Below are 25,822 nucleotides of genomic sequence, written 5' to 3' on the forward strand. Positions count from 1 at the left end.
CATTCCTAATATTGTTGTGGTCGGTGTGTGGCTGTTATTTGTTAAAGGAAGGATGTTTATTGATCTAGGTTAGAAAGACACTTTTCTAAGTGAATAAAACCAGTTTCTGCCATGCCAGTTAACAGCTGATATTTAGTGTCTGCTCCCAGTAAGGAGCGTATCTGTGACACAGAAAGTTTTCCGTGCCATTCCTTATAGCTACTGGAAGGGCTGCTTGTCAGGTGTGGATTCAGGAGGCCTGGAGGCTGGTCCTTATTTTTCCAGCAAGTAGAGGTGTGACTTGAACATTTCACGGCTCGGTTTCCGCATCTGCAAAGTGAGCATGTTGGATAAGGTCAGTGATACGGATCCATCTCCCTTCCTTCACTCCACGCCCGGGGTGAGAAACCCTCATGACCTCGTGTGCAAGGTCAGGCTCCTTCTCCGAGTGCTGTTCCCGGAAGCCACTGCCAGATCATTAGGGCTGGTATCCGAGGAGAATCCTCGCTAACTTCTGTAGTTATCTTCTGAAGTTCTCTGAGTTCTAATGAGTCTCATAATTTCCCCGCATTCCCCCTGTCACCGCCGCAGTGGGCTGAGAGTGTGCCCCCAGTCTTCGCGTCTGGAACCTCAGAATGTGACTTCATCTGGATGCGAGTTCCTCGCAGATGTGAGTGGTTAAGATGAAGTCATCTTGGATTGGGGTGGGCCCTAAATTAAATGGCTCGTGTCCCTGGAAGAAGAGAGGACACAGACGCAGGAGAGGTGCTGAGTGCTGAGTGATGGCGGAGGCGGAGAGCGGGGTGGTGCGGCTCCGAGCCCAGGAGCCACCAGCCCCGGGCAGGCACGGGGAAGGGCGTTCCCTAGGGCCCAGAGGGAGCGCGGGTCTGTCGGCTCCTTGATGCCAGACTTCTGGCCAGTGAGAGACTGTCTTTTATTTTAACCCACCAATTGGTGGTAATTGGTTACAGCAGCGCTAGGGAACACCCATCCCCTGGGTTTGCCCCCGCCGATGCCCCACAGCGCCCCCTCACCCCTGTCTGGCATATTGGAAGATACCTTTTGTTGTGTTGTGTGGTGGAAAGAAGCCGACATTCCTCTGACTGTTCATAAAAATTTAGACATTGATTAAAAGCCCCCCTTTCCCAATTAATAGATGAAAGCATATGAATTGCTTTATATTTTTGTGGGACATATGTTTAGTTCAGACTCCCTGAGGTCTTATTCAAATTATCGAAAACCTGGCCTCTGCAGTGTAATTCACAGATGGTACTGGCTGTAGCCAAGAAAGAAAAAGACGGGGTGGGGGGGCGGCGGAACCAACCCTCGCGTTCAAAACATAACGCTACTCGAGTGCTGTGAGCAGTACAGTGTCGAGGGAATGCTGCTGGATTGGGCCAGCCCCCCACTTCTCCTGAGCGGGGCCCCTCCATCTAGGCTGCTGAGACTTCCCACGGTCCTCTAACTTGTCTTGTTCAGTGTGACCTGTAAGCTCTGTTCATCTTTTCCCTGCCTCGGATACTACCCTTTCTTTATCAAGTGTTTCCCTACATTATTTAATGATCTCAGCACCCTACAAAGTGGGTGATTATTGTCCCATTTTATAGACCTGGAAACGGAGGCTCAAAGAGACCATTAGGTAACCTGGCACAGGTCACACAGCCAGTAAGCAGCAGGGCAGAATCTGAACTGAGATCCATCCCTGAAGCTCACGTCCTCCTGCCCACCTCAGGGCATCTGGGAGCGGTAGGCAGAGTGGCTTGAGCAGGCTCGGGTGGACACGGACCATTTTGGAAAGGAAGCTGGTGGAATAGAAGACTGTGAGGAACCAGGGAAGTGGGTGGCATGGGATATGGTCAGAAAACGAAGAAGGTGCATGCTGGGAAGGGCTGGACTCCTGGGCCTGGGAGGGAGGGTGTTTTCTGTCTACAGTGAGTTGTTGAAGGCTTGGAGCATGGAGAGAAGTGGGCTGTGATGGGCGTTTGGGGTAGTTACACCTGGTAGCAGGAAGCACAGGGGTGGGCTGGAGTCCCGAGTGACCGGGGACTTGGCTGGGCTTATGAGGGGTGAGCCTGCTGGTGCTTGTAAGAAAGGCCTAGGTGATACCAGCCCTGCCCTCTCACAGATAGACTCCCCAGGCTACAGTGACAACAGGGGCCCATGAGGCGGGCAGGCAAGGAAGAGGACAGTTAAGTCGAGGTTTAAGAGAGGGTGGTGACGTCATGCACTGTGACAAGCAGCAGGAGGAGAGGAGGGGGGTTTGGGTGGTGGTGGGAGAAGATGATGGACTCTAGTCTGGCCCAGACACGGAAGGGTCATCTAGAGAGGAGGGCCAGTAGACAGCTGGCTGTGTGGGCTGTGTGTGGGCCGGGGAAGCTCAGGAGATGGTTGAGAGGATCAAGCAAAGGGCCTGGGGTCAGCTTCATCTTCATTTATGCAAATGTCACAAAGCTCTTCCTGGACCGTGGCTATGGCAGACACTGTAGGGCTGGGATATTGGGGGCATGGAGTTAGTTGGGGAGAGCTGTTATGATCAAGCCACCAGATGTGGGGAGGCTTTTTATAAAATTAAGAGCAAACCCATAATCCATGTGGTTTTTTTGCAGGCGGAGGCCTTGGTCTGAGGCATAATCCTTCTTTGAGTCGCTGCAGGAGTACTGGGAGTTAGTACCAGTCTGTCTACAGTAGGGAATTGTTATTTGTTTCTCACCAGTGTTTGCAGATGACAGGTCAGTTACCTTGCTCCGGCATCATTGTGATGGTTCCCTGAGACGATAGCTTTCCTCCTCTGGATGCTGAGCTTGATTCCCGAGTCGTCTACAGAGCTGTGGGCGTCCCGGGGCTGGTTTTGTCTTTAGTTTGCATGGAGAGCGTCTTCCCAAGTGATTCTGAAGGTGGTTCCCTGACTGCCCTTGTCCGTGGGGCCAGCGAGGTCATTGCCATCACTGTTACAGGCAGGGGGGCCGGGTACCTGGTGTGTGGCCTCAGTGCTGAGTGAGAAGCTGGCGGCAGGGCCCTGCAGGGGTGGAGAGGGCAGGTGCGTGGGGCCAGTGCTGCCACGGCCGTGTCCTTTCCGAGACGTCCTCTCGAGAGGGTTGTCTGCCTTTTGATGTTGACATGAATGAGGATAGGGCGCTTGATTGAAGACCTGCGGTGTCCCTGGGAAGTAAGACCTCAGGGGCGAGGAGGCTGGGGAGAGAGGACCTCGTTACCCGCAGGGTGCATTCTGCGTGCCAGTTGAGCTTGCATTTGGGGATTCCTCTGTTCTCTTTCCTCTTTGGGGGGATTTGTGATCCATTTAGAAGTTTATTATGCTGTGGAGCAGAGGTCCTTAACAAGAAGTGATTTTGGTCCGTCTCCCCCCCCCCCCCCCAGGGGACAGACACTTGACTATGTCTGGGACTTGATTTTCACAGTGTGGGGTGAGGGGTCCTACTGGCACTACTGGGTGGAGACCAAGGACCCTGCTCCACTTCCTGTGACACACAGGACAGCCCCCACCAACCAGAGAATTAGCCTACCCCAAATGCTGGTAGGACCGAGGTTGGGACGCTGTGGGCTTGGGTTCCAGCAGAATCTACCCTCACTCCTGTCTGGTGGGGGGCCGCCAGGGAAGGTCCCTCGGTGAGGAGAAGGGCAGAGAGCCTGGGTCCAGGCCACCAGCTCTGCATCCTCGACAAGCTCCGCCCACCTGTGTTTAGCTTCCTTAAGAGCCGAGTGATGAGAGTCAACAGGGAGATGGCTAAGGCCCTTTCCAGGTCCCGAATCCCACGGCTTTGAACTGACCCCCTCGCCTTGGAACCCAGGCATGGTTCACATAATGTGGGAAAAGAGATTCGACGTGACATCATTTTCTCTGCCTGCCTTACTAGTTTTTATTTGCTTTCCTTTGTTTCCGAAAAGGTTTAAAAAAAAAAAAAAGCGCATAACATTAAACACGTATTTTAAATGTCCCCATATGTGAAGATTTAAGAACCATGATAAGCACGGGAGTGGTCCTTTTATTTCAAGAAGAAGTGACTTGAATGGATGTGACGCCCTCTGCTCGGTGGTGAGGACTTGGAGCAGACAGACCCGGGCGTTCTGAGTCTGCCTCCCAGGGCGCACCGGGCTGCGGGGATGTCCCCAGACGCCTCTAGAACCCGCGATGCCGGGACGTCTGGGTATTCCCCAGCGAACGCGGCAGACGTGAAGTCATCCCGAGGAGCTCTCTGGGCTCCCACGGCTCTCCGCACGCGCTCACACACGCACGCATGCACGCACACACAGTGTCCTGGGAGCACTTGCTTTTCTGTATCAGTGAACGGATAATGTGCACCGGCAGCAAGCGCTGTGTCTGCGTCTGGCTTAGAGAAACAGCCTTTGTCCTCCTCCTGGAAATCTTCCCGTGAATGAGTCTGCTAGGGCTGCCATGCAAGTATCGCAGGCTGGGAGCCCGGGGTGGGGGGTGGGGCTTAAACAATAGACGTTTATTGTCTCACAGTTCTGGAGGCTGGAAGTCTGAGATCCAGGTGTCAGCAGAGTTGGTGCCTTCTGAGGACTCTGCTCTTGCCTTTGTATAGGACTGTCTCCCCCCTGTGTCTTCGCATGGAGTTCCCTCTGACCTTGGCTTGTAGACGGCCGTCTCTTCCCTCTGTCTCCACGTGGTGTTGCCTCTGGACGTGTCTGTCCAAATTTTCTTTTCTCATGAGGACACCAGTGAGAGATTAGTTTAGAGCCCACCCGGATGACCTCATTTTAGCCTGATTACTTCTGCAAGGATCCTCTCTCCAAATCCAGTCACATTCTGAGGTGGCTGGGGTGCTAGGACGTTGAGGTGTGAATTGGTGGGGGCCGGGGGCGGGTGGACACGCTGCTGCTCCATCCGCCTGTGGAGCCGTGAGGGGGACTGGCTCTTCTCGCTGGGATCAGGCTTTTCCCACGCTGCTCATGTCGCCTCTGCTCCCGCTTCCCTCCTTCTCATATTTTTGTTATGAACAAATTCAAACCTACTGAAAAGTTGCAAAAATAGTGTAGTGACCACCTGTAGATATACCCTGCTACCTAGAGTCAGTAATTGCTAACATGTTATATTCTCTTCACGTGTATGTAGGGATTATATGAACCATTAAAAAGAAAGTTATAAGCATCATGACGCTTCACCCTTTAAAATGTCAGCGTGAGTCTCTTAGGAGTAAAGACATCCTCCTGTATAACCTCAATACTAGTATCATACCAAGAAAAAACTAAATAATTCCTTACAGCATCTGATATGTAGTCTGTCTTCAGACTTCTCCAATTATCCCTCAAAATCTTTTTTAACTTTTTTGTGTTTTGTTAAAATTAGGATCTAGTGCCTGACCAGGCGGTGGTGCAATGAATAATATGTCAACCTGGGACACTGAGGACCCAGGTTCGAAACCCTGAGGTTGTTGGCTTGAGCGCGGGCTCACCAGCTTGAGTGTGGGATTGCTGGCTTGAGTGTGGGATCACAGACATGACCCTAAGGTTGCTGGCTTGAGCCCAAGGTCGCTGGCTTGAGCAAGGGGTCACTGGCTCAGCTGGAGCCCCCTGGTTAAGGCACGTATAAGAAGCAGTCAATGAACAATTAAGGTGCTGCAACTGCAAGGTGATGCTTCTCATCTCTCTCCCTTCTCCTCCCTCCCTTCCTCTTCCTCCCCCCCCCCCCCCACTCTCTCTCGCTTAAAGAAAAGGTCCTAGTGAAGGTACAAGTGTTGCAACTGGATTTTTATCTAAGTCTCTTCAACTTGGAATGATTGTACCATCCTCTCCCTCCCACCCCACCCCACCCTTATTTTGAGAAGATCAAGGCCAGGGCATGCCTCACATCCTGAATTTGGCCAATGATTTCCTGCAGATGCTATTCAACTTGTCTCTGTGTCCCCTGGAAGTCAGATCCAAGTGCTGATCAGGTTCAAGCTTGTTTAAACAGCTGTCAAGTGAAGCTGGGCTCTTCTTAAAGTCAGACCCCCCAGTTGTCTCACTGTTGGTGACACTAATTTTGAGCCCTGGCCTACGGTGGTGATGCCAGTTCCCTCCAATGGATGGTATGTTCTTTCCCCTTTGCAATTAGCCTGTAATCTTTGGGGAGATACTTTGGCACTGTGTGTGTATCCATTGACGATTCCTGCCTGAGCTATTTCACTGCGGGGTTACAAAATGGTGGTTTTTCTCATTTTTATCATTAGTTCTGCATCGCAGTTCCAACTGTAATGACCATATTGTAGAGAAAAAGGATTGGTGTGATAATCATTTCTGATGGTGGCAAGTAAGTCTGTGAATATCACTGTGGGCTCATGAGTTTTTATTTATTAGTCAGGGTTCTATAATTGGTTTTAGTCATTGTTTGCTGCCCCTTTGAAGCTGCTCTTTATGTCCTGGGAACATGCACCTTTTAGTCTTTGAGAACTTTCTTGCTTTTTTGCCCAGACATGTCCTAGGCTCATCTTAGACTTTTCCATTTCCAGGCAGGGTGTCATTTCTCTCTCCAACAGCCCATGATGCCTTGTAGTGCAGGAGGGGTGTGTAGAAACCAGATCTGGGTGCGAGGGGTGTGCGCTGTGGCTGGGGTGTTAACTCCTTCAGGGCTTTCAGCTGACAGAACTGAGACAAAGTAGGCTCATTGAGTGGATTGATCTTTCCGGATCACATTGAACATCCCTGGGTTTGTCTCTAAATCAGGGGTCTCAAACTCGCGGCCCGCTGAACAATTTTGTGCGGCCCGCAGACTAATCCACGAACTACAGTTTCTGGTCGTTTTGTGACACTGAAAAGTGTTGCGTAACAGTTGCCTTTTGTAGACCTAGTGCAGCCCGCCTAACGGCTGTGATCTTGCTCTGCGGCCCACATGCTGAGTTGAGTTTGAGACCCCTGCTAAATCTTTGCTTTTGTATTCAGAGCTCTCTGCTTGGCTCCCAGTTCTGTTAATGCTGTCAACACGTTCACTTTTTGCTTTACTTTACCAGATACAGGCAAAATAGTTGCAAAATTCTGTTGTCTGTTACTGTTAATAATTCTGATTGAAACATAGTATTTTTTTTGTAGTTTGGTTCTTTGTGTGTACATGCCACTAGACCATACAGTCAGTATTGAGTTCAAAAGCCATTGGAAAGAATTCTTTTCCCTGCCAGGTTATGTTGCTAACTTGATCCTCTAACTTATTTTGTTTGCTTTAAAAACTTTTTATTGTACATGTATAGCATGCTCTTTTAAAAAAAAATCAGCTTTATTTAATACATTTGTAATAAATGTATTATTAATGTATTAATGTATAATAAGTATATTATTAATGTATTAATAAATGTACTATGAATATCTTTAACACATTTTCTTAATACATTTATAATAAATGCACCATTGAAAGTGTTTTGATTAGTAAGTGCCGTGTATACCTGTGGCCTTGGCTGGGGGTAGCTCAGTTGGTTAGAGTGGCTTCAAACATGCCAAGATTGTAGGTTTTGATCCCCAGTCAGGGTACATCTGAGGATCAACCAATGAATGCATAAATGAGTGGAACAACAACTGGGTATTTCTCTCTTTCACCCTTCTTCTCTAAAATCAATTTTAAAAATACATATATACCTGTGTAACCGACTGCTACCGTGGAGAACAGAACATTTTCATCACCACACGCATTTCCTTGCGCGCCTGCGAGTGAGCCTCCTCGCCCTCCCCCCAAACCCTCAGGGAATGCCTGATTTACTTTCTTCCTCAGATTAGTTTTACCTTTCCTAAAATTTCATGTTTGAAATCATAGAATAGTATGTTTTTATTTCTAGCGTCTTTTTACCCAGCTTAATGTTTTTGAGAATCATAAATATTGTTTGTATCAATAACACATTCCCTTTTATTGCTGAGCGGTATTCCATTTTGTGGAGATATCATAATTTGTTTATCCCGTCACCAGCTGAGATTGGATTGTTTGCTGTTTTTAGGTAGGAATGAAAGTGCTCTGAATATTCTTGTACAAGTCTTTGTGCAGATATATGAGTTCATTTCTCTTGGGTAAATTCTCTAGGAGTGGGATGGGTGGGGCCCATGACAAGTTTGATCCCTGGTCAGAGCACATACAAGGATCAACCCATGAATGCATAAATAAGTGGAACAACGAATCGATGTTTCTCCTCTCTCTCTCTCTTCCTCTCTTGCTCTAAAATCAATTTTATAAGACAATGCTACGCTCTTTCGCAGAGTGGCTTAGGTAGCTTACGTTCCTCCTGAGGATGTGTGAGGGTTCCAGCGGCGTCCCGTCCTGACCAGCGCTTGGGATTGTCACTGGTTTCCGTTTTAGCCATTCCAGTGAGCATGTGCTCGCATCTCATGATTTCACTTACATTGTTCTCTTTTTGATTGAATTTTTTGTTTTGAAGAGTGAAATATTTCTTAGTTTCTAAACCAAAATTCTATGAAAAGTATATTTAGCGAGGTCTCAAAACTTCCCTTTTCTTGATCCTGCTGTGGAAGGTGTGGTTTAAATGCCTGGACAGCCTGGGAGCCCCTGTGTCTGTGTTCGCAGTGAAGGGGTTGTGAGCAAAAATGGAACTAGTCCCTCCTTTCAGGGACCTTACCTCTTAGTGAGGAGAGAGAGATGATAGTCAAATAACATCATAAATAAATGTGAAATTGTAACTTGGCTTTTACTGTGTCAGAAAGACACAAGGAGAGGGCTAAGGCTGTTGTATCTGGATTTCATCTTAATATTTGTTGCATAATTACTAAAATGCTGTTGATACTCTGGGACCTGTAGTAACAGGTTCGACCCTGGGAAAGTAACCAACACCCCACTGTTGGAACCCAGTCTGTGGAAAGCTATCATGAGCTTTCACGTGATCATTTATTTGGCTTTGGATAAAGTCATATATAGACTTGTTCCTCACAGGGCCCAGGTTGAAACACACTTTGTGTCTTTAAAAACATTGGCAACACGTGGTTTACATTTAATTTGTTAAATGCCCTTTTAAATTTATTTTTAACATTGTAGATACGCTGGATTAAAATAATTCCTCGGTGATTAAAGAATGTCAGTGCATGTTATGTTATCGATGTTTTGGTTTTTAAAACTTGTATCTTGTAAAATTGTTAGATTTCCCACCCTTCCATGCTTGAGACAGTTTTTAGATTGGAAACTTTGGCTTATGTTTTAATTTCCTGAAGGTCAACCAGACCGTAGTACAAAACACCAGTGGTCCTATGATGAGGCTATATTACGTCTTAAATTCTTACAGCTTTTGATTCAGCGTTGTTATAATAATTGAATTCGTACCATGTTGCTGTTATCTACTGTATAAAGTGTTTGAGATAATATCGATGTGGTTTGAACCAGCTCTTCTGAAACTGGAAACATTGCTGACACTTGTCCTATGTTCAGTTTTTATGCAGGTTGACGTGACTCTGAAACGTAACAGTAATCACTGATGATGCACTTATAAAGGAACTCCGCAGAAAATATTCTTAGCAACAACTTTTCCAATGCTACAATCGTGTATTCTTGTTTGCAAGCTTGCTTTTTAAGAAGGCAAATTCTGCTCTTTCAAAGTATTCAGCAGAGTAACTTATTTTGGAAGTATTGGTGGCATTTCCCCCCTCCCCACCCCCCCCCCACCCCCACCCAACTCCTATCCTCTGTGACTTGGAGAACTTGCAAGGGAATTATGTACCTATTGTGGTATATAGATTCCAAGAGTGAAATTCTAGGGTGATCCGTTTGGCTTTTAACTCGCCAGTCACTGTTGTGGCAGGACAGATGGCACACCCAAACCGCAGTAACAGAGGAGGGTTTCCTAAGGGCTGGTTCCCAGCAGTGAGCAGGGACACAAGAAACCAGCAAAGGTGCTGTCCCCCCCCCCCCCCCGGAGAGGGGGCGGCTTGGTACAGCAGGGAACTTGAACTTCTCTCACTCCGAAGTCTGGAGGGCGAAGGAAAAGAAGAAGTACTGGGATGGGGGGAGAAAGTAGCTGGGGTTCCAGCCCTCAGTAGAGAGAGGCAGAGCCTAGGTAGCAGGATGCAGCTGACTCCAGGCCGAGCCAGGGGAATGCCCACCTGCCTCACTCGTCCCCACCCCTCACCTCCTGTAGTCTGCCTCTCTTTGGTGGAACCTGGCTGGAAGGCAGCGTGCAAGGGAGCCTGTCGCTGCATCTACAGATGTTACTGTCCCGGGCTGGGAGCAGAGTGGAGGAGGGTGGAGGCTGTCGCTGCATCTACAGATGTTACTGTCCCGGGCTGGGAGCAGAGTGGAGGAGGATGGAGGCTGTCGCTGCATCTACAGATGTTACTGTCCCGGGCTGGGAGCAGAGTGGAGGAGGGTGGAGGCTGTCGCTGCATCTACAGATGTTACTGTCCCGGGCTGGGAGCAGAGTGGAGGAGGGTGGAGGCTGTCGCTGCATCTACAGATGTTACTGACCCAGGCTGGGAGCAGAGTGGAGGAGGGTGGAGGCTGTCGCTGCATCTACAGATGTTACTGACCCAGGCTGGGAGCTGAGTAGAGGAGGGTGGAGGCTGTTGCTGCAGGGCCAGTGCAGGGCGTCCAGCACACTCCTGTAAGACAGGTGGGGAGGACCAGCGACCGCTGCGGGGCGTCCAGCACACTCCTGTAAGACAGGTGGGGAGGACCAGCAGCCGCTGCGGGGCGTCCAGCACACTCCTGTAAGACAGGTGGGGAGGACCAGCGACCGCTGCGGGGCGTCCAGCACACTCCTGTAAGACAGGTGGGGAGGACCAGCGACCGCTGCGGGGCGTCCAGCACACTCCTGTAAGACAGGTGGGGAGGACCAGCAACCGCTGCGGGGCGTCCAGCACACTCCTGTAAGACAGGTGGGGAGGACCAGCGACCGCTGCGGCAGTGCCCCTGCCCGGAGAGAGGTGGAGCCCCATGGGAGGTTCATTATTGTTGTTGTTGTTATTATCATCATTATTATATCCAAGGATCTTCCTCTAAAATACCTAACCAGAGCCCCACACTCTTCATCTCGGTTCTGCTAGTCTTCATTTTCCAGCATTTGATAATGACACGCACCGCTGGGAAGTGGTGCAGAATCTGGGAGGTGTCTCCGAAGAAGAGCCTGCCTTCCTCGCAGGCCCACCTGTGGGAGTGCAGGAGAGGGAGCCGGCCTCTGAAGAAGAGCCTGCCTTCCTCGCAGGCCCACCTGTGGGAGTGCAGGAGAGGGAGCCGGCGGTGCGGAGCTAGCCCGCCTCTCCAGCTCTCCTCAGGGACAAAGAGTCTGCCTGAGCCCGCACTCCGGGGCTACCGTGCCGATTCACCACGGCTTCAACGGGCAGAGCAAGCTCACCATTCTCCAGCGTCCCACAGGCCGGAAGTTATCCTTGTGGCTGTCCCTTGCAGGAAGAAAGTGCTGCTTAGATGCACACACTGTTTCGTTGTTTTGAGCAAGAGTTGCACAGTCGAAACACCCAAAGTCCAACACTTACTTCTGTTGCCTTCAATGGTGAATAACATTGTCTTCCATATACACTTATAAGTACTTAGGTTAAAGACATCTCTGGCAGGCTGTGCTTTCTCACAGAAGCCATGCGGTGTGGTGGGAACATGGTGGCAGCTCTAAGACTGAGGTTTGAATCTCGGCTCTGCCTCTTGGGGCCGATGATCTAGGGCGGCGGTGTTCAACCAGTGTGCCTCAAGAGTTTTTAAAACATGCTGTACCTGTCTATTTAGTCAGGGGCACTGACCTCTTTTCCCTTAGATTCTCCAATAAAAAAAAGGACAACAGCCAACCCAACAACAGCCATTTGGTGTCAACGAATCAAATTATACTTTTTTTTTTTTTGGTCAGATTGGCAAAAACTATATTTTTTGGTGTACCGCATGAGATAAAATCACTGATCTAGGGCAAAAGTCCCTGTCGTTTCGGAGCTTGCTTTCTTGCCTGTAAATAGACTTAATCTTCTTAGATGCCTTCATTGAGTTGTTTAGGGCCACCTGAGGTATTTGATCGCCCTTTGAAATTTGCTCTACAGATGGAAAGGTGGTGTTTTGTCTGTTGATGGTCACGTGCCAGCAACACAACTATAAAGTCATAATAATAATAATGGTAGCTTTTGACTTCCTTTTTCATCTGACATGAATGATTAAAGAAAGTGTGTGTGTGTGTGTATCAGAAAGCATTTGTATGTATGCATGCTCCCATGTAAGGGCATACATTTCTTGGTGTGGTAGATGACCCCCAAATCATTTGTGACTTGACTTGGAAACGTGTGATAGGTTTTACTGCGGCTGGCCACCACCTACCTGAGAGTGGTGTTTTTCACAGACTGCCATTTTCCTGGTGAGGGTTAGAGGTTTCTGAGTCAAGACTGGTTGCATTTCGTCTTAGGCAAGTTACTTAATCTGTCTGAACATGACCTTCCTCATCTATAGGGTCGGAGTACCACCCGCCTTGTGGGTTTGTGGGGAGAATGAAATGAAATTGTGCACGAATGGTGTCCGGGCTCGTGCTCAGCACACGGGCAGTTCTCAGTTCATGTTCACAGTCATTGCTGTTACCTTTGTGACGGTCCCCACTACTGTGTGTGTCTGTGTAGACCTTGAGTTCTAAGTTGGACTGAATTTTAGGCCAGGTGACTCAGCAATGTGCTGAGTCAAAGTTGCCTGTGTATACAATTTCCATGGATAATTAAGGGCTGGCTATGTTTGGAAACCTAAATTAATCATGGTGGCACGGGTCTGACAGTGTGGTTAGTATGCATCCCGGGCCACACACCCCAATTTCGCACCCCCGCCCTCCCCCAGGGGAGCTCAGAACACCGACTGCAGGAGTTCTCACTGAGCTGTGTAGCTCGGGACCAGCGCGCAGGTGGTCAGAGGGCGGTCAGAGAGTGCTCAGAGGCCGCCAGGTGAGACGCGCTGTGGGAAGTGTGTGTGCAGCCCAGAGGTTCGCCCCTGTGCCTGGTAATCGGGTAACTCATCGCCCTTGGCAGCCTGGCTCTCTGGCAGCCCTCTGGTCTGCTATCAGGTCGCCTTGTGTAATTGTCAGTTATTAATCAGCCGAGGAGCCGCTGGCGGAATCCCCGGAGGAGTGTTCTCCGTGTTCCGCGCCTCGGGTTGCAGGGCGTTCTCAGGTGAGCCGAGAGGTGTCCAGAGGCAGATGTGTTGTCTCTGGGGCCCCTGCACCCACTCACGGTCTTCCAGGCCATTGTGCTTATCTCCCTGGTGAGTCCCTGTCGTGACCAGTGCTCAGTGTGGCATTGGCCTTTCCGGGTGCCACGTATCACGTTGTCACTAAAACTCAGATACTGAGGCTGGCAGCGCCCTCCTTGTGCGGGACCTCCCAGGATCACAAGGGGTGAGGAAGAGAGGACGAGGAGGTGGAGGACGGTGCCAATGGCCGTTTCCATACCCTGAGACGGGCCCTGAGGGGGATCAGTGCAGGCCGGAGGGCGGGGGTCAGAGAGTGGCAGGTCAGGTGCCGAGGCTGCCCCCCCCCCCAGGTCTCCACGTGCTCGGGTGTGGTTCCCAGGGTTTGGGTCAGCTAGGCTTGCTTGGGTAGACTCTGTTCACTTAAACATTTCCTCGGCCCCCTTCTCGTAAGTCACAGGATTGGCTCATTGTCTGACTCCTCCTCCCGTTCCTCTCCCCGGCTCCCTTCTCTCTGTTTGCCTTGAGCTGGCTACGGCCAAGGTTGAGTTCTGCTGTTTTCTTCCCTTCAGGTGGTCTCCCGCTCCCCCAACAAATTCGGCCCCACCCTCTGCTCCCGTGGGGTCGTCCATATCTTGACCAGCATCTGCCAGAATTTCAAAGGAATCCACAACACTTCCAGTGCCATTTGGTGGCGGTTGCTTCTCCCACTGGGATCGGGGGCGGTTTCCCATCTGTCTTTGTAGCAGAAGCCGCAGCCGCAGGGGTCTGGGCTGTGCTCAGACCTCGCTGGTTGAAAGGGCCTCCTGGGCCGTCAGAACACTTGGGCTAGAAGTCAGAGGCACCGTACAGGCAAGTTCTCCTCCTGAGTGGGCCTGAGTTAGTTATAGCAGGAGACTGTGGCCGATAGTTGGGTTCCCAAACCAGGAACCCCCAGCAAAGGCCCCTGGCGGACTTCCAGGGGGAAGAGTGACTGGTTGGTCTCATAGCCAGAGCCCAGTCATTTTATTTGTTTTTTTTTTTAAATTATTTTTATTTATTTATTCATTTTAGAGAAGAGAGACAGAGAAAGAGATAGAGAGAGAAGTGGGGGAGGAGCAGGAAGCATCAACTCCCATATATGTTCCTTGACCAGGCAAGCCCAGGGCTTTGAACCGGCGACCTCAGCATTCCAGGTCGACGCTTTATCCACTGCGCCACCACAGGTCAGGCCAGAGCCCAGTCATTTTAAAACAAATCAATAGCTCAGTGTGCGTGTTTCACTGGCAGAGAGGGTCTTCGTGATTTTTTTTTTTTTTAATGGAAGGCCATAGCTCCAACTCAGTACACACACACCCTGTGACTGTAACTTTTACCTGCCAGCACCTTTCAGTTATGGAAATAAGGTGATCAAATTATATGTGCCAATTAGATAAGATCATATTGGGATATTTAAAAATAGATGAGTAACTACTGACAACCAGAAGATAAAGTGGCAGAAGGTGGGCCAGTTGTAACCCAACCAAGGGCATCTCTGTCCGTCAGACCCACGTGCGCCTTATTAGCCTCCATGAAACGTGGTTGCATTAATTATCATTTGCAGTGTCTGACTCACTCAACAAAAAGTACAGGTACCGGAGAGGGGCAAGTTCAGTCCGGAGCTACAGCCGGCTGTCCTCTGTCCCCTGCTCACTTCTTTTTATATGTTTGTGAAAGTCCTTTACTGGGTCTTGAACTTTTAAAATTACTGAGTTTTGTTTTGTTTTTTTAATTTCTCACAAAGTAATAAATGGTGAGTTCTACCTCCTCTCATAACTATGAGCTTTTTAAGTCAGTTTGCCTTTTGAACTAAAAAGGGGGAAAAGCATGTAAAAAGCTATCGGATTCTATGCCTTTGATTCTACCGTGTGTCCTCCTTGTAATTTGCTTCTGCAGTTTTTAACTTGAAGACTGTTTTTAAAACATCTTTGGAAAAGGATTTTATCCACATTTCAGACAACTTTATCACATCCTTGTGCATTCTTCTTTCATAGATGACAAATAAAACTTCTTAAATTTGCATACCTTTGTTTCTGTAATAAAGTTATTAGCAGTTAAGTGTTCATGAAGGATTTATTTGTCTATCCATATACCCTGTGTGTGCGTGTTGGGCGGGGCGGGTGGGTGGGTTCCGTACAATTGCTTCAGTTCATTTGAGTAGTGCCGCTCTTTGAAGTTGGCGGAGCCTGCCTGGTATCGGAGTTGTACAAAACACCCAGCTTCTTACGCTTCCTCTGTGCTTTGTGAGTGTTTGAAGTTTTTTTCAACGTCTCTGTGTCTGGTCTCTTTCTCAGCCAGCATAGGTAATACTGTAAGGTTTCGGATAGAAGAGCCGAGTTAACCCTTACTTGCTGAGGGCCCCCAAAGGACAGAGATGGGTGAAACTAATTTGGGAGAATTCAAATTGGATAAGAGCAGTGATTGTTAGAGATGCCATTTCTTTGGCTTTCAGACTTGGGGTGTTAGGGTACATGTGCATCTTCGTGTGTGTTCCATTTGTTAGCACTTCCAAGTGAAGGGCTGGACAGTATTTGTAAGTAGATACATTTTGGTTGTTTGATGATCACTTTATTAAAGGTTGTTTTAGCACACCAGCTCTCCACTGCCTTTGGCAGTTGGGAAACAGTAGGCCAGAGAGTACCAAAGTAACTAATTTAATGCAAACAAACACTAGCTCTGCCAGCCTTCCTGAGTCGACATGCTTCAGATTTGCGGCCCCACCCCCCTCCAACCCCCAATCTGGTGGACATCCCATCTCTGGGAGGTGGAGGGCAGGAGGCAGGACAAAGCGAAGTCAAAGCGCTGGAAACTGATAAACTGGTTTCCTCTCTCCTTCCCACCCCCACCAAGCTTCACCAGGTCAGGCTCCTCCGAGAGACTAATTTGGTCTTAGGCAAATCTTGAGGCTCTTCTGACTTTATTTAGGTATTAATGCAAGGGAATTGCTGACTTGTCCCACATTGCTGAAAATACCTCCCCCCACCCACACACACCTGTCCAGCCACCGCGCGCCTGAAACAGTTCCCCAGCCGTCCCACCTGCGTCCCCGTGCTCCCCTTTCCACGGACCCTCAGTGCGTGAGGGGAGGGAGTGTTCAGAGACCGCCGGGCGCACTTTGGGAATAGCTGTGATGCTGTGAAGTCCTCACAGAACTCATGTATCTGAATACTGTACAAGCAACATGCTCATCATGATTTGCATTCTTATGGCTTTTAATTTTTTTTTTTATGGCTTTTAGAACACGTCTGTAAAATAATAGCAAGACAGTTATAAAGGAGCGAAGGCGATTTCTGTGTCCGATAGAGGACCCGTAGAGGAGTGAGTTTGCAGTCTTCAGTGGCCGTGGTTACCAGGCGCTCCCTATCCAGCGAGCCGGGGGCCATCCTCCCTGCCTGCAGGCCCCCCCAGAACTGCTGCGAGACTGGGGCACACTGGGCCCGAGTCTGGACAGAGACATTCCTGTCTGGACCGGGGGTAGAATGTCTCTTTTTCCATCCCTCTTCCTACTTTTGGGGGGAAAACCCCAAACCTAAAAAACTAGAAGTTAATTTCAAACACTGCAAAGGGTTGTTAGGAAATTCCAAGTGCCTAGCATGACTTCTTTTTAAATCTCTCTTTTGGGGTAAGTGTCTGTTATAGGAAATGCACGTTGATGTATCTAGAAACAATTTCTTCGCGATCAGTTTCATTTCCTCCCTTTCTTTCAAATATATGGCTAATCCTCAGGTCATTTTCTTAGTATTTTTAAGATTTAAAAATTCCCGCTGATGTCTTCGGACTATAAGTTACAGCATTTTAGGACCCACCTACCTGCTCAGTATTTTGTTGTGGTATGATGTCACAGTCTTTCACTAGAATAACTTTCTATTGTCCTATTTTTTTCCCCCAGTATTACCCAACTCTTGTGAGTTCTTTTGACAGTGAGGAGAATTAATTACCTGCCTTTTAAATGCTGGGTTCAGTGTAGTGCCTTCTCTACATGGTCACGTTGGAGCCCAACAGGACGTGGAGAACACAGTATTACTTCTAGCACACAGGTGAAGAAACTGCCGGACTGAGGGGCCTGTGGTTTACTCTTGGTAATACCGCAGGGTAGCTGTGTAGACAAGAACTGTACAGGTTGATCCCTTTGTTACCTGGAAGCCAGGTGTGGGGATGCGTTCTGGAATTTTCCCCGGGGAAGCCCTGGCAATGCGTCTGGCCCCTGTCGTGGGCACGTTGGCTCGTCCCATCCTGAGAGGTCTCGGAAGCGTGAAGCTAAGGGAACAAGGCCGTCCAGGGGGTTTGGGGGGAAGGTGGCACCCGGGGGCCCGCAGGGAGACCTGGCTTTGGTCTGTGTGCCCGTGTGGTGTCACACTGCTGCCCCACGGGGCTCGCTCTTGCCCTCCTCTGTTGTCCTGTAGCCTTTGGCCCGCGTATGCAGTCACAGTTGTTTGTTGTTTGTCTTCCTCTGGAGGTTCAGCACCCTAGAAAACGGTCCCTTCCTTTGCGCCCTGGCAGCCTGCCCAGCATCATCCTCCGCTGGCTCTCTACAAGTGTTATTAGATGGCGTGCTTCAAAGCGAGGCGAAGGGGGCTTTCGTTAGACCGTGGAAGTGAGAGTGGGTATTTGACCTGTGGAGGTCTGGGTCCCGGCCCTGTCTGGGGGCTCTGAGAGGGTCCGCCCTGGGCCCCCCCCCATTCCTCCTTGTCTTCCTGTCTTTCTCCTCCACGCCACCTGAGTGCTGAGCAGGAGCGCCGGCAGGGGGTGAGGCAGTCCTGTGGGGCCCGAGGGAACTAGCTAGGTGTCCACAGTGAAACAGACCTCACTCTTCCAGAAGTCCAAGCCTGCCTTCCAGAGGTGGGAAACCCTGCATGTTCGCTAGGAGGGCAGCTGGAAAATCGCCACTCCGGGGCCTCCTGTCGGTAAAGCTGCAGTGTCCTTCGGTGCTGAGTGAGCGCCCCTCTTCCAGTGCCCAGTGTGAGCCCACAGGCCCCAGAGAGAGCAGATAGGTGGCCTCAGGCACTAGCCCTCCCTGTTCTGGGACCCTTTCTCTGAGGTTGTGCCTGCCTATCCCAGCCCTGCCCGCCCCAGCCCTGCCTATCCCAGCCCTGCCCGCCCCAGCCCTGCCCATCCCAGCCCTGCCCGCCCCAGCCCTGCCTATCCCAGCCCTGCCTATCCCAGCCCTGCCCGCCCCAGCCCTGCCTATCCCAGCCCTGCCCGCCCCAGCCCTGCCCGCCCCAGCCCTGCCTGCCCCAGCCCTGCCTATCCCAGCCCTGCCCGCCCCAGCCCTGCCTATCCCAGCCCTGCCCGCCCCAGCCCTGCCTATCCCAGCCCTGCCCGCCCCAGCCCTGCCTATCCCAGCCCTGCCCGCCCCAGCCCTGCCTATCCCAGCCCTGCCTATTCCAGCCCTGCCCGCCCCAGCCCTGCCCGCCCCAGCTCTGCCCACCCCAGCATTATTCTCTAAATTTGCCCCTCTCCCCCTCCCTGCCCCAGGGCAGCCTGGAGGGTAGACCCTCCACAGTCAGGGAAGGAGGTGGCAGGTTGTAAGCTCATAAGGGCAGGGGCCACAGGGCCCTGGGCACCCAGGCAGTCTTGATGCCAGAAGCGACTTCACTCGTGTGCTTCCTCAAAGTCTCCTATTCCTCCCTCACTCAAGGGACCAAGTCTTGCTTTGTTTTATTTTTATCCATTTCATTTCTACCTTAGTGGATCTGATACAGCGTGCTTCCTTTGGACCAAGGAAAGTAGCATCAGACAATGGAAAACAAAAAGTCATGCACATTTTAAAAAATTAAATTTGCATCATTTCATAATTTGACAAGTACTGGCTCCGTCAGGCTAGCTGTTGAATTATTTTATCCCCATTATAAAGAGAACAATATGTGTTGAGCTTCTTTCATGTGCCAAGAACAGTATTGTCATTTAATCCTCACAACAGCCCTTTGGTGTGGATATCATTATATCCCTACCCTTATATGGATGAGGACATGAGCTCAGAGCAGGTAAGCAACTTGCTCAAGGTCACACAGCTGGGAAGTTGAAACAAGGCTTAGTCCCAGGTCACCCTGACTCCAGTGTCCTTGCCAACCGGGTAAGGGCTACCCTTTGGAAGCTCAGTAATATGCTTCGCTGCCTTTGCAGATACCTGGCACTGGGCAAGAACAGAAGCATGGCGGTGTCAGGAAGCTCAGAAGGAGATGGAGAAATGCAGGCCCAAGTACACTAATTAATCTATTGTAACACATTCTCTCAAAAGCGTGGAGTTAAGAGCCTAGAGGGTGATTTAGTGTAATCACCTAATTTACAGATGCGGAAACAGACCCAGAGAGATCTGTGAGCTGCACATACACAGTGATTTCAGAAGGCAGCGAGGTTAGGTACATCTCAACAAATAATCTGTTCTTATCACTGATGGGCTCACTTGTTCCCGTCTGTGTGTGTACTTCCTGCCCCCCCCCCCAACTCCTGTTCCCCTTTCCTGCCTCGAGCTCTTGACTGAGACCCTCATTGGTTCCCTCTTCCTAATCCGACAGGACGCAGCCCAACTCTCCTAGCCCCTTACCTGATTTTAGGTCCCTGAAACTCTTAAGAGCACTGAGTTCAAGTGTAGAAGTTGTGGGTCGGAGGCAGTGAAGGCTGGGCTGTGGTTTGGTAAGTGAAGTATTACGGAAGCACAGCCACGCCTGTTCCTGCAGGTCTGTGGTTGCTTTTGTGCGGACGTGCAGACCCGCAGAATCCAAAATGTTTACTCTGACCCTTTAAGAAGATGTTTACCGCCCCCCCCCCCGCTGTAGAACGACCAGTTGACGTTAAACCCTAAAACCAGACCACCTCAGATCTACCCTCCGACGTTCATGAGCTTTCGCCGTACAGGTTGGGGTCACTGAGGGCTCGCAGAGGAAAGAGAGGTGCCTCCGTCCAGCAGGTTCTTCCAGTCCCTTGATCACTCTTCTTGATCCATACACCTCTCAGGGGTTGTCTGTTCCCGTAAGCACTGGGCTTCTCCCCTCGCACAATCTTTGATCTCCTTCATTGTTCAAACTGAAGAATTGTATTTTGCTTTGCTTTGCTTTCTTTCCTTTTAACCTGCCACTTATAATTCATTACCAGATCTAGTTGGTTCTCCAGAATACATGACAGTCTTGTCATAATCTGACACTTTTTTTTTTTCTTATTTACTCTTTTCTTCCCCTTCAAGAATCCAGGCTTTAAGAGAGCAGTGCCTTTTTGTGTTGTTTTGTATTCACTAATGTATCCCCCATGGCGCCTGGCATGTCGTGGGTACCATATGGATGAGGGGATGGACGAGGGTGGTTGGTGTTGGAAACGCCCTCAGAAATGGCATATCAGGAACATCAAAAGGGATTATTTCAAATTTGCCAAGACCGCATATCTGCCTCCTGTTCCCTGCTGACGTGGGCCGGGCCTCATTATCCTCCTTTCCCACACCCAGCCCCTCTCTGTGTTGCATGTCACGTGGAGAGAATCCTTCATTATTGCCAGAAGTGGGCCTTATCCCCCACAAGCAACAAGAAGCAAAAAAATGAAAGGGAACTGTTGTCCTAGACCAGTGTTTCTCATACTTTATGAACCCAGGTTCCTAGTAGGAAGTATATGTTACCTTGTGGTCCCTGTGTGCACCTGGATACTTGTATCCACACTTACTTATTTCACAAAAGAGCACTTGCTACAGATATTTCCTATTCTAGTTGACTCTGTTTGATTCTATTCTGTTCCATTAAAGCAATGTTGGTTGTTACTCATTACATTGATTTCATGACCCATTCATGTATCATGGCCTACTGTTTGTAACAGTGTTTAAGATGTGATACTTAACTCAGAACTCACAACTTGGTGAAGAGACTGGCAGTGAAGACGAGGTCAGGCCGGCTGCAGGTGCTGCTCTGTAGGTCCAGGGCGCTGGGGGGCGTGGGGCAGGTTCATGAGCTGCTGAGAATGGCCAGCCCCTGAATTTAGAGCTCTCAGGAAAAATAAGTGTTACTGTAGAAGTTAGATTTAAGATTTAATTTAGTTCCTATCTCTCTTTTTAAAACATTTATCACTAATTAGTTCTTTCTACCGTAGAGGCCCTTCTAGTTTTTTTTCCTCTTAGGTACTGATTTTTTATTGCTAACAGGTAGTCGTCTGTTATTCTGAAGTGGCTTTTTAATTTTTAAAAATGAAAGATTGGCCTCCTTAATATCCTTTCATTCATTTCCCCCTTCTACATTTTACATTAGTTTTCTCAGACTATAAGTATGTGTGTATAAAATATAAATATATATATTTAAGATGAAATTGCATCTATATCTATGAATGAAGATCTTCCCTTATAATTTTGAATTCCTTAATATTTAATGAAGCATGGCCCTCAGAGTTTTTACAGTTAAAACAAAATGCAACAGAACAAACACCCTATAGTGTTTAGATAAGATGCAGATATTTCTAAAAGCTCTTACTCTCAAACATATTATACAACTATTATACAATTATATCCTTCTCCTCTCTGTTAGGGGCATTAAATGTAATTTGTTCTGGCCTAGGAAACTTGAGCATTCTTTCCTGTACATAGTTCCATTTGAAAAGTTTTCAAGTCAACCTTCCTACTATTCTGAACCGTTAAAGGAAACCCAGGAGCACACCGGCTTGCTAATAAGGCCCCGTGCCCTGGTCTCTCAGGCTTCTTCCCAGCTGTGCCCAGCACCCTGCAGTCAGATCGTGGGAGGGGTTACCGAGGTCAACTGTGTCACCTTGAGTGTGTCCTGAAGATACTGCTTTTGTTCATTTTGTCGCTCTTTGGCAATTCTGAGATAAGGACATTAGTGTCTGGTCTGTAAAAACCTATGATTGTTTCCAGGACTGATCAAGGTAGGAAACATTATGATCCAAAGCCCGGGCAGATGGCTGCAGCAAATGGATGAAGACCGTGATTGTGTGCTGACCAAGTTTGCAGTTAAACCCCAGCTTGATGGTCACTGGGCAAAGATTGGGCAAAAGAAAACTTCTGGCAGCGAGGTGGTTGTGAGCCAGAATGGGCTTCCCGAGCCGGGGAGAAGTCACAGTAGAGAACACCTGGAGGGAGGGTGCACCGAAGGCAGACGACAGGGGGGCTGATGGAGCAATGAGGGGGTCTGAGAGAGTAGAAAAGCGCAGAGTAACTTTGCTAAGCCAGGACCAACAGCACTAGGACTGTTACCCGGGTCCTGCCTCGTCAGCTGGCTGGAGGCCCCGCCCACTGCAGCTGTCAGGATTGGGTGCTGCTTTTATGATGGGCGGCTTTGGGAAAATCAGATTTGGCTTAGTCGCAGGGGTAGGCAACCTTTTTATACCTACCGCCCACTTTTGTATCTCTGTTAGTAGTAAAATTTTCTAACCGCCCACTGGTTCCATAGTAATGGTGATTTATAAAGTAGGGAACTAACTTTATTAAATTTATAAAGCAGAGTTACAGCAAGTTAAAGCATATAATAATTACTTACCAAGTAAGTACTTTATGTGGGATTTTCGCTAAGTTTGACAGAATAAATCTTTATAAAACGACTTACTGTAGTTAAATCTATCTTTTTATTTATACTTGGGTTGCTCCGCTACCACCCACCATGAAAGCTGGAGCGCCCCCTAGTGGGCGGTAGGGACAGGCTGACCACCACTGGCTTAGTGCAAGGCCTCCCGCAACCAGCTCGGCTCTGTCTTCCATCATAAAGACGGTCATGACGTTGTCACCATTTACGAAGTCCCTGTCGGCGCTGCCACTGTTCTGGGGTTTGAGGGCATGCCATCGCTGGGTCTCCCACCAAGTCTCTACGGGGCCTTTATTTTGGGGTGAGGACGCCAGGTCTCTCTGTGGGACCGTGGTGTGCCCCAGGGCCACACAGGAAATGTCTAGCTCCAGGGCTCTTGTTTTCCTTGTAACCCCGCCGCCTCCTGCACCAGGATCAGTTACCTTATGAAACGTTACCCCCACCCCACCTCATCCTGTGGTTTTCCCATTTAGTTTGTAAGTAGTGTTGTAGTGTAATAAACAAGCTACTTAGGTCAGGATTAGGAGAGACCACATTCTTGGCCTATTGTTATTTCCCTAAGAGGGTCCTTTGGCCTTTCTTTCTTTGTCTTATATTTTTAATTCTCAGTAAGATTAAATGGCCCTATCCCTGAAAGCCACCTCGATGATAATAAAAGCCATTAGGTTCCCAGGGCTGAGATAATCTCTTTGCAGAAATGTTTGGGTTGCCTGCGGCCCGGGCCCTCCATGTAGGTAGCTGGTTTGGGGCCTTGTGTTTCAGTGGATCCGAGATTCCCATGGGCAGTCAGTCAGGACAGGACCCGCCCCGCTGAGGAGGTACTGGCTATTGTGGGCTTTTGTACTTTGTTTTATATTATCCAGATTTGGTAGTTACGGCTGTGCCACTCCACCCTCTTTAGTTTTGGCTTTGTTTTAAAAGAGGTGCCCAGTGTCTTTTCTGGAAAAAAAAAAAAAAGACCCAGAGGGTCTACAGTAGATTATTTGGTGGCCTGACTGCTTTACTCGGAAAGTCTCATCAGTTCCCCGAACTCTTCTAGGCCCGACCATGGACATATGAAAGGAAAGCCACATGAAGGCATTGAATTTTCCAAAGTTGAAATCTTTGGTATCTTCAAACAGCGGAATAATTAAACTGGAAACTTTGGCCAGTCTGGGCCTGGGTGGCTGGGGTGACGGGGGCTCCAGCCTCTGACCATGACTTTGAGCAAGTCCCCGTTCTCCGTGCACCAGAAAGAGTTAATTGCAGTAACACTGCTGATAGTAAAGAATTTTATGCATCCTGCGAATAAGTTTGTAGGTAAATGACTTGGTGAACCGACTGAAATACAAATTGTTTAAAGCTTCTTTAAAGATTCTAGGGCTTATTTTTCTAAGAGATTTTCTTGGCCTTCTCCCCCACTCCCACCCCCCTCCGCCCCACACTCCAATCCCCAATAATAGTTAAGCAGTTTTCTTGTTTGCTTTTCTAAACCATCCTAGAGTACAATAGTTCTGAAAATAAGCGAGTTCGTTGGCTGGAAGCATGGGGTGGGTATGGGTTTATGTAATTTGACTTCTTTTCTCTCCAAATCAGTAAATATTTACAAATGACCTTATCAAACAGCTTGGGTACAATCGGTCACTTGAAAGCAGTTGGAGCAGCCACTGCCCATCGGCCAGTTGCCAGGTCCAGTGGGCCACATGGGAAGGGCTTACTTGTTTTTTGTTTCTTTGTTTGTTTTAGTAAAATGCCGGCCACAGACCAAAAGCCTCGCATAGAAAGTGGGCCTTAGCAAGTCTCCCTCATTCTCATAAGGAGATTTTTAAAATTTGCATTTTAAAGTTTGACTTCTGAAGAGCCTGCCCCTTTAGGCCAGGAGCAGAGTGCGGGGAACTGGGCGATTCACAAGATAGAAACACTGGCTGGCTTGAGTTTACAGCCGCTGCCTGAGTTCTTTGGTTTCCTGGGGAAGAATCACAGAATTCCATTTGAAGCTTAAATATCATACTTTTGTGAGTTAGGAGGTAAAAAGAAGCAGGTTACTTTTTTGGTTTTTGTAAAGTAGTAGCAATGTACCAGGGTTTAAAACACACAACTTCTGGGCTCTTAAAAGTGGAGATAAGAGTTGAAAGGGTGTCTTAGCCCGCATTGTCTTTCAGATATTTGAAATCTGCCATTTAAAATTAACTTTTAGAAAAGAATACATGTTCTTCAAAGTTGACACTGAAAAGTAAAGGAACTTAAGTTTTTTGGTCATGAGGATATGAAAATTGCAATTATTATTGTATGAGCTTCACCTGGTAATAACATGTCCATTTTATCTGTCAAACTTAATACAAGTTACACAAAAGTGCATTCCGTGGTGTTCCATTGTCAGAATATAATATTATGATATTTAAGGCTGGCAGACAGTTAACGAGTGAGAGGCTTTTCAAAATAAGTAAGTATGATAATAGTTATATGTCTACTTTTTGCAAATTAGTCAATGTTTTCTGTATTAATCACTTTTGTATTTTAATTTTTTTTTTTTTTTTTTGCAGAGTATTGGGAAAGGGTCATTGTGGTGCATAGACCCAGAGTATAGACAAAATCTAATTCAGGCTTTGAAAAAGACACCTTATCACCCACACCCACACGTGTTCAATACCCCTCCCGCCTCTCCTCAGGCATATCAAAGGTAAGCAATTCAGACTTACTTTTCCTTTTCTTTTTTGTCTACTGAAGTTGCCTTATTTTGGTAGAGACCTGCCTCGAAACTAATTTAATAGACTGTATGATTTTAAAAATAGATAAATGAGAGAGAAATGAGGTATTACTTGGAGGTATATCCATTGTATTTCTTGCAAACCTTACCGCTTTCACTGCTTCGGAGGAATGTGTTTCCAGAAGGCTTCACTGCGGGTGAAATGTTATCTTCCTGGGCAGAAGCATTTACAAAAGAAAGTTGACAGCTCTAACATCTCCATGCGTCCCAGTTTGTTGGAATAAAAGTACAGAATGAGTCCAGTAAGCAAGTCCGTCTCTGGCCGAATGAGCAGAGTGTCTCTACAGGTGTTCACTGGCCCGGCTGTTGTCATTTGGTCTCCATGAGGACGGTGCTCCTGAGTGACCATTTTGTTGTGGTTACTTGGTGTTTGCCTCTTGAAAGAGGAAGCAGGGGAACAATGGGGACTTTGATTCCCCTGCACATGAGGCGGGGTGGTCATGGGTGCCATTTTTACAAAGATATAGTTGGAGGGGAGGGTGCTTATTA

The 25,822-nt window shown here is 48.5% G+C and overlaps 1 protein-coding gene and 1 long non-coding RNA gene across 8 annotated transcripts in view; one reads left to right on the forward strand and one right to left on the reverse strand.

The window, feature by feature from the left end:
- FOXN3 (forkhead box N3) overlaps positions 1–25,822 on the forward strand; it is a 404,457-nt gene that overhangs the window by 204,158 nt on the left and 174,477 nt on the right. For all 6 annotated transcript variants that reach the window (XM_066276097.1, XM_066276098.1, XM_066276099.1 and 3 more), the window contains one exon: positions 25,110–25,246. In XM_066276097.1, the coding sequence (XP_066132194.1) occupies positions 25,110–25,246 (137 nt within the window). The remainder of the gene's footprint in view (positions 1–25,109; positions 25,247–25,822) is intronic.
- Positions 4,471–25,605, reverse strand: LOC136335078 (uncharacterized). Of its 2 annotated transcripts, XR_010731261.1 has the most exons (3): positions 25,423–25,605; positions 20,899–21,047; positions 4,471–4,967 (listed from the first exon to the last, which is right to left on the reverse strand). It is a non-coding gene; the product is annotated as an uncharacterized lncRNA (long non-coding RNA). The 2 variants fall into 2 exon arrangements; XR_010731262.1 differs by lacking the exon at positions 4,471–4,967 and having other exon boundaries at positions 20,884–21,047.

The sequence above is a fragment of the Saccopteryx bilineata genome, chromosome 4, assembly GCF_036850765.1.
Source record: "Saccopteryx bilineata isolate mSacBil1 chromosome 4, mSacBil1_pri_phased_curated, whole genome shotgun sequence".
NCBI classification, from domain to species: domain Eukaryota; kingdom Metazoa; phylum Chordata; class Mammalia; order Chiroptera; family Emballonuridae; genus Saccopteryx; species Saccopteryx bilineata.